This window comes from Carassius gibelio, chromosome A5, assembly GCF_023724105.1.
Source record: "Carassius gibelio isolate Cgi1373 ecotype wild population from Czech Republic chromosome A5, carGib1.2-hapl.c, whole genome shotgun sequence".
In the NCBI taxonomy this organism is placed as follows: domain Eukaryota; kingdom Metazoa; phylum Chordata; class Actinopteri; order Cypriniformes; family Cyprinidae; genus Carassius; species Carassius gibelio.
The window spans coordinates 15,953,670-15,962,891 of record NC_068375.1 but is presented as its reverse complement, the minus strand read 5'-3'; the positions used below and the strand labels follow the sequence as shown (position 1 = coordinate 15,962,891).

General features: G+C 42.2%; 1 protein-coding gene across 1 annotated transcript in view; it reads left to right on the top strand.

Moving 5' to 3' along the window:
* Positions 1 to 9,222, top strand: part of LOC127997392 (collagen alpha-1(XXVII) chain B) — a 118,345-nt gene that overhangs the window by 30,369 nt on the left and 78,754 nt on the right. The window contains exons 5-6 of the mRNA XM_052592022.1: positions 2,652 to 2,705; positions 4,683 to 4,736. Of these exons, the coding sequence (XP_052447982.1) occupies positions 2,652 to 2,705; positions 4,683 to 4,736 (108 nt within the window). The remainder of the gene's footprint in view (positions 1 to 2,651; positions 2,706 to 4,682; positions 4,737 to 9,222) is intronic.

Below are 9,222 nucleotides of genomic sequence, written 5' to 3'. Positions count from 1 at the left end.
GCGCGGTTAAAAAAAAAAAAACATTTGAAAGCACTTATCTGTTTGAAAGTGGGGGGGACACGAACGGGATTTTGAAAAGTGGGGGGGACATGTCCCCCCTGTCCCCATAGGAAATTACGCCCGTGTATCTATGGGTACAACAGTGCGCATTATGTTATTGTTCACACGGTCATCAAGGATTTTCAAAAGTGTCCGTTTTGATCCATGCACTGAAACGCAACCCAGGAGTTTTCAAACTAAAACAAGGTTGAAATCGCTGGACTAGTGTAAACGATAGGCGTAACCGTAGCAAATGTTATGCCATCAGAGGTCTCTAATTATGTACATCAAATGGCAGGACAGAGTGACAAATCTAGAGATTCTGGAGAGCCATGACTATAAAGACCCAGCTTCACTGCAAAGGACATGTTATACACATGGACAGTTCCTGCCTCCCATGCCAGATTCTTTACTGAACATTGTCTCAGGGCCACAGGAGTTGCTGTTGTCAAAAAAAAAAAAAAAAAAAAACACCTTCAAAAGACAGAAATAGTCTATAGTATGTAGACTTCCCTGTAGTACAACTGGAATCCAGAGCCAATGACAGAGCTGGCTGGCGTGCAGCAACCAAGCAGGCCTACAGAAAGTTTGAACACTGTTGGTGAGAGACAGCAATGGCTGCTAGGCAACGCAGGAAATATCCCACAACCGCTCCACCGAGAGCATCCTTTCCATGCCCTCACTGTCCCATAGTGTGCACATCCAGAATTGGTCTGTTTAGTTTGGCTGAACTCTTCCTTTAATTTAGGTCTAATTATTTTTAAATTGTATCTGATAAGATCCCAGGATATATGCTGAAATACGTTTACACATTATGAAACATGAAACAAACAGTTGAGCTGTCTTTCAACACAAAAACTGACTAATGATCCATTTAAGCAGCCACTAAATGTGCTCAAATAGGGCTGTGCCAGAAACTGTAAACAGAATTTAATTTATGATAGATGTTTGTGTACATTTTCTAGTGATCTTGACAGCAGTAATTTATCAAATGATGATTTAACAATAGAGAATGGTTATAACCAGCATAACCAGGATATATAATGAGATGAAATATAGTCGAGCCAGTTTCTAAATTTCCTGGATTTTAACAGTGGAATGACATTGTACAGGCCCACTCAAGTATGCCAGATTGCAGTCTGCTTGCATCCTCCACAGCTTACTTCAGATAAGGATTGTGTGCAAATAAACAACATCATCAAGAACAAATCACCCCACCTCACCACCACCCCACTCCTTGTGTTTGTTCCCTATCAGTGTGGTCTTTAGTTTAATTTCGCACATATTAATCTCCAAAGTGACAGCCATTTGGATTGTGGCTTTTGCATTTTGCTGTTTAAGATCACATTTATTTTGTCTGCTTTACTAACAGAGTGTATAAATCAGTGTCTAGGGAGCTTTCTTGCATTCTCTCTACTCAAACCCCCTGGTCACTGCTGGAAAAGTGAGCTAATGAAGAACACCATGTCCATATGGTATATGCCAAAAGCATATGCCAGAATTACCCTTTAAAACACAACACTTTATTTTTTGCATTTCTGAATGCATGCCTTGGGCAAACTGTGCTACTTACTTATAGTACTTAGAGGGCCAGAATAATGAAAAATGTATGAGGTTTTTAAACATTTCTACATTCCCTAAATTTGACTAAACTGCTTCCCTCAGATTGTGACAGGTTTGGCGACTTTAAGGGACTAAAGTAAATGTTCTGATTCTGGTTTAAAAACATTTTCCAGTGTTTGGAGTAAAAGTTGGGGGCTGTGAGGTCCTGAACCCCTGTAAGAATGAAGGAATCCATTGTAAATCTTAATTTATTGCCTTGAGCTTTCTTTTTTTCTGCACTCATTCTATCCAAGTTTCTGTCTGAATTTAATAAAGAGCACCATACATAGCTTTGTGAGGCATTTACAGAATCCATCACTGCTTTAGGATCAGGTTTATCAAGTCGGTGAACGGCTATCCTAAATGCAACCAGATTCTGGCTCTGTTTATACATGCACTGGCATAGACGTTCAATTTAATCTGATCTGTTTCATTCTAAAATTCATTTATCCTTTTACTTGAACCCAGGGAGATTTCGGAGAGAAACTATTTGAGCAAAATATTTCACCACATACTGTAGAAGAAAAAAACTTTCAGGCTTCCAAATTAAATGTCTCAAAATTTTATTTCCACTAAGGAAAAAGTTGTTTGAAGACGGGTCAGTTTTGACATATGTATTTATTATTAAGCGGTTTGTCTTAGATTTAATTAGATTATATTCCTTACATCATTTAGAGTCAAATTATCATTTTATAATTTGATTTAAATCATGTTGCTGTTCCTAACAGGGGAGTGACTCATTTTACCTGCCAAAGTAAATTTTTGACCTCATTTGTAATTGGTGATTTATGAGTGTTAATTTGGGACCCCGATAGCAGCTATTGAACTGCCAGAAGTCTCTTACGCTCTCTCTTTCTGTACATTCTCTTTTATCCCCCCTTTTCTTGTCTGTTTATTGGCCATTTATTGTTTGGGAAAAAGACAATGATGTGGGTCAAGGCTTGTGACCCAGCACAGTAACTATGGAGGAGACAGCACACAAATAGAAGTGAACATGTGTTGTTTTGTAGGGTCCCCCTGGTCCACATGGAAATCCAGGCCTACCTGGGACCCCTGGACCCAAGGTACGTACCATTGAATACAGTGTTGTGATGCTTTTGTGGATGCTACTAAACTAGCATGTTTGTTGGAACTACGAATTTAGTGTAGTTTTTGGACATTGATCAGTAGTGTGTTTCCCATACAATGAATGTTACTCGCTGCTTAACCACCATAGTACGATGCATTGCTGTACAAACTAAGTAGTCACTGATGTTTTCTGAGCATATCTCCGTTGTTTAAACCACATTGGTTCAACAATGTAAAACAATCGATAATGATATCACGCACAGGTAGTGGAGTAATAACTTCTACTAATTCATTGACTACATTATTTTCTGTTCCTTGTCATTTTGCTTAATTTGAGGTTTGATTCATCACGGCTTCCCTCTTACGTCATACTGCAGAGTACCCTTACGCTTTTACACACATGCACACTCTTCAAAAACGGTGCTTATTGAGGACATATAAGCTAGAGCTAGAGACTGAAATGGATATATATATATATATATATATATATATATAGATAGATAGATAGATAGATAGATAGATAGATAAAGATATATATTTAAATAGAATGGAAGATATAGATTGTACTGCATGTTAGCTTGGTTAGTGTGCCCAAGAGCATCATTTATATGGAACCTATGCAAACCACTGGTCGAAAGCTGTAGTTTTAACAACGTATAAGTTTGCAATGCTCTTTGCAAATGTTCATTTGAGCTATGGTTTGGGAAAAACGAATCATTAAATTATTTTACTAACGACATAATTATAACCATAGTTGGCTAACAGTGCTTTTGGGAAACGTACCCCAGTATGTTTGGACTTACCATAACAAAAAACTGTCTTGAACTTATTAGTGAGTTCAGCGAATTGAAAGGGGATCATTAAACATATGCATGAGCTTTGATCTATCTACTCAATAGCTTCTAATTATATGACATTTGTGCTTTAAGTAGCATTTTAATAGGTGATTGGGTATTTGACTAATATTTTATAATACCTAGAAAGACAGCAGTACAAACGTGCTACTGTTACTTCAGTACTACAATAAAACACTACTACACTGGCTACTTTTGGGGCCTAATAGAAAACTAACACTTTGTTGCAATTAGTTTGTTGTTGGCTTCCTAGCAGATCTTTCTTTCTAGAAATGTATTCAAATAGCAGTAAATTTGTTATTCATTGAGTAGTAAATCATCAAATGATGGATAAGAGCAGTATAACTGGAATGTGTCCAGACACATGGTGTAGACAAGCACACTTTTTGCTTTAGAGAGCATATTTTGGTGTCTGAATTGCAGTGTTGGAGGGAAGTTTTACATTCCCTGCAAAGTACGAGCCAGATGAATCCTCCACAACTGAACTCAAAACCTGCAAGATTATGCCATGCAGTTTGCATTTAACATAGATTTATGGGCACAAATTGCACTCTTACTTGATTTTTCATATTTACGTTTGTTAAACAGCTGCAAAACAGCAAATTAATAGCTTAAATTAATTGGAAAATATGCTACTAATTGTACATGTTTGAATCACAACCATAAAGCATGACTTCATCTCATTGCCTGAAAAGGCAGAAGAATGTGGTGAGTGAACCCCAGTGTCGTTGCAGAGACTTACTGTAAACTTATTCTCACTAGTGCACATGGGTCACTCTCTTGTGTAAACAACACTCCTTTCCTTTGCAAGCCTTCATTACACTTATCCATGTAGTCTATATATAAAAAGTAGGAGATGAATCCTGTTACACTATTCTGTCTGGAATGGATTTGAGAGCAGGGGTCACAATAACTCCCCAGTAACCTCCTCTTTTCCTGTGTGATGTACACATGAGTCAAAACAAGAGTGAGAAAGCTTAAAAAGTCTTTTCATTTAAAAACGTTTTAAAATGCATACTCTGTTGAACATTTATAAAAGCTTTGAATCATCTAAACACACCTCAATGTAAAATTTTACATTTTCCATGAGATCAGTTGTTTGTCCTCTGTGTGTTGCAGGGAAAAAAGGGAGACTCTGGAATCTCACCTGGCAAAGCACTTAATGGAATAAAGGTATGTGTTACCATGTGTTACCTCCTCTATTAATTAGGTAAACTTATGTCTGTTTTAAGTGTTTTTATTTTTTCCTGCTTAAAATTATGCATGTTCTTTCATTAGTCAGCACACTGATAAAAATAAAAACAGCAGGAGGTAAGGTTATGGGACATGCTAAAGAAAAACTGAAAATACAGTACTGGTAAGATTTGTATTGTTATGAAAATAGAGTAATATGCTCAACAATGTTGCATTTATTTGATCAAAAAAGAAGTAAAACTATTTTAAATAACTGTTTTCTCTTTTTAATATATTTTAACATTTAATTTATTCCTGTGATGGAAAATCTGAATTTTCAGCAGCCATTACTCCATATCACGTGATCCTTCAGAAATCATTCTAATATGCTACTTTGCTTCTCAAGAAAAGATGTGTCATTGTGCCGTTTAATATTTTTGTGGAAATCATGATTTTTTAATAATTCTTTGATGAATAGAAGCTCAAAAGAACAGCAATTATTAGGATCTTTTGTAACATTATTAATAACTTTACTTTATTTTGCTCAGTTGAACGCATCATATTCCTTAATAAATAAAAATATTTCTTTACTGAGCCTAATCATTTGAATTGTAGTGTCATTGTTTATGGCCTGACATACATTTTTTTTTCTTCAACTCTGTTCTGCAGAGTTTAGTTCCAATCCTGCTCCAACATAAATACCATGTAGTTTTCAAATAAACCTAAATGACTTGATTTGCTGAATCATGTGTTTAATTGGAGTTGAAACTAAATTCTGCAGGGCTGTAGCCCTCGAAGGAACTGCCTTAAGGCCTGGGACACACTAGACAATTTTCAAATCTTAATCGATTTTAAAACCGGTGGAGACCACAGACTTAAGGCCAAAGTATTCGTTGTTTTTTTTTTTTTGTTGCCCATACTCGAGTATTTACCAGAATAGTATGCGCACCACCCGACTTTGTACGTGCAGGTCACACATGTGCATTGACTTGGTTTTGCACTAATCAGTTGTTCCACAAGGTGGCAACACTGGCCCGGGCCGTTTATTTTTTATTTTTTATAAAACTAAAGAGAAGCTAAACAACAACAATAAAATAGCAGATACTGCAACAACAACAGATGGCCACTTTGACAAGTGCTTTGTGTGAGAGGGTTATGAGAGAGACGCAACTTTAGTTTAAAACAGTACAAAGACATTTTTATCAGTCATAACTGATAAAGAAAAATACAGCAGATGCTGGCTAAAGATGAACCTTTCGAGAGTGCATGTGTAATATCACCTGCATTCAGACATGCTGTCAAATGGAATATATTTTGAAAGGCTACGCATTAAACTGTACGCAAAAATAAAGTATTATTTGGGCTTTAAAGCTGCAGTAGGTAACTTTTGTAAAAATATATTTTCTACATATTTGTTAAACCTGTCATTATGTCCTGACAGTAGAATATGAGACAGATAATCTGTGAAAAAATCAAGCTCCTCTGGCTCCTCCCAGTGGTCCTATTGCCATTTGCAGTTACAGACCGCTCCCGGTAAGAAACAACCAATCAGAGCTGCGGTCCGTAACTTTGTTTGTGTTCAAAATGTAGAAAAATGTATATAATAAGCGAGTACACCATGAATCAATTTTCCAAACCGTGTTTTTAGCTTGTCCTGAATCACTAGGGTGCACCTATAATAAGTGTTTATATTCGGACTATTTTAGATTGCTTTGGGGGTACCGCGGCGGAGTAACCCAGTACCTGATTCTTCATAGACATAAACAGAGAGAAGTATTTCCGGCTACGATGTTCTTCCGCAAGACGCAAGCAGTTCTGTTTATTAACAAGGACCGTATTAAACATTGTTTAACATTATAATCCTCTGATTGCACACACTAGTACATGATTTGGCCAGATTGCAAGACCACACACCTGCCAATTGTAGTCTCATGGAGATTCCCATGATCATGCGTGACTTGCAAAGAAAAACAAATGGAGGATGATCAACGACATCATCTGGTTGTCCTGGTGTGAGTTTTGTTTAACAGGAAGAAAAACGTCTCGGTTACGTACGTAACCCTCGTTCCCTGATGGAGGGAACGGAGACGTTATGTCGACCGACAAATGGGGTCTCACTTGGGAGGCCAATCATCTCTGATTTTAAGAGAAAACGCCAATGAAATTGGCAAGTGGATTAACACACTTGAGCCACTCCCCGTGCCAGCGGGTATAAATAGGGCGACAGGTGCATCCACTCATTAGGTTTTACGCTGAGGAGCCGAGAACGTGTCCCGGCAACAGCGAATGGTTCAAGGTTGTGGCATGGGGACATAACGTCTCCGTTCCCTCCATCAGGGAACGAGGGTTACGTACGTAACCGAGACGTTCCCTATCTGTCGGTCACTACGAGTTATGTCGACCGACAAATGGGGTCCTATGGAAAACGCCATAACCTGAACCTCGTCACAACCCTGAGGCGCTGCAATTGTTGACAAGCCTTGGCGTGCCACAAAAGCTACGCTTAAGGTCGTAACCTTCCCAAAGCCCCAGCGCAAATTCACTGACCTTGGTACCGAAGGGGCCAAAGGGTGAGTACATCGCTGCTGGAGAAGGCCATGCTGCTGTTCCGCCCACATAAAGTAAATGGAAGGGATTTCAACCTTCAGTGAAAGATTGCTTCAAATCTTCCCTATTTGTTCTTTCAGCTGGCAAGACAATGGGGAAGCGAGCCTTTAGGAAAGGTCGCTACGGAGACCACATCCTACCCGTAGGGAGGTGACATGTGGATATACCGATATGGACTGACCCAGGGGGCAGTACTACATATGGAAAGGGTCTCTGAGGCAGGTCCTACCTTGGAGTAGGGATGGAACGGCTGCCAGAAGAGACTGACAGAGCGATCTGTCAAGGGAAGACACGGGTTTGCCAAGAGGGAAACCTTACCGTGGAAGAATACACATATGGGATTACCCGTAGGGAACCCAGCCATATGGACACCTAGCCCAGTACAGGGGCTGACCGGCTCCGGGCATGCTAACGCCAGTACTGGGCCTGGCGACAGACTGCTCCGCCAAGTCTGACGCCGAGGGTGCTGGAGGATGCTCGACCAGGGTACGCCAACCGGGGAACTCTACTGGGAGAAGAAGGCGCTCACATCCCCGTGTTAGGGGGAATGGCGCAGCAAGCGAGACACCCAGCCAGCCCTTCCCGCCAATTACCTGTTACCCAACACACGGGAGGAAACTGGCTCTACACGGAGGTTGTAAAACCTCGCAAAGGTGTTAGGTGTCGCCCAGCCCGCAGCTCGACAAATGTCTGCCAGAGAGGCGCCGTGCGCCAACGCATAAGAGGAGGCCACACTCCGTGTGGAGTGGGCCCTCACCCCCAGGGGGCACGGCTCGCCTTGGGAATGGTAAGCCAAGGCGATGGCGTCCACTATCCAGTGGGCCAACCTCTGCTTAGAGACAGCCTTCCCCTTCTGCTGACCTCCAAAGCAGACCAGGAGCTGCTCAGAGCTTCTGAAGCTCTGGGTGCGGTCCACGTATATGCGAAGCGCTCTTACGGGACACAGCAACGACAAGGCTGGATCTGCCTCCTCCAGGGGCAGCGCTTGCAGGTTCACCACCTGGTCTCGGAAGGGAGTGGTGGGAACCTTGGGCACGTATCCAGGCCGGGGTCTCAGGACAACGTGAGAGTAGGCCGGCCCGAACACAAGGCACTCTTCACTTACCGAAAATGCTTGGAGGTCCCCGACCCTCTTGATGGAAGTGAGCGCGATCAGGAGCGCTGTCTTGAGAGACAGGAACTTCAGCTCGACCGAATCCAGCGGCTCAAAGGGACCCCTCTGAAGTCCCGCCAGGACAATAGAGAGGTCCCAGGAGGGAATCAAGGGTGTCCTAGGAGGATGTAACCTTCTGGCACCCCTCAGGAACCTAACGATCAGGTCATGCCTCCCCAGGGACCGGCCGTCCACTGCATCGTGATGTGCTGCAATGGCAGCCACATACACCTTCAGGGTGGAGGGTGACAGCCCACGCTCCAGCCTACCTTGCAGGAAAGAAAGCACGACTCTGACCGGGCATCTCCGGGGGTCTTCCCGGTTAGAAGAACACCAATTCGTGAACAGACTCCACTTCAGAGCATAGGCCTGCCTCGTAGAAGGGGCTCTAGCCTGAGTGATAGTGTCTACCACCGCTGGGGGCAGATCACTTAGGTCTGCCGCGTCCCGTCTAGAAGCCACACATGGAGGTTCCAGAGATCTGGGCGCGGGTGCCAAATGGTGCCAAGCCCCTGAGAGAGAAGGTCTCTCCTCAGGGGGATGCGCCAGAGAGGGGCTGTCACGAGGAGCATGAGTTCCGAAAACCAGGTCCGGGTGGGCCAGTAAGGCGCAACCAACAGGACCTGTTCCTCGTCCTCCCTGACCTTGCACAGTGTCTGTGCGAGCAGGCTCACTGGGGGAAACGCATACTTGCGTAAAGCCCGAGGCCAGCTGTGTGCCAGTGCA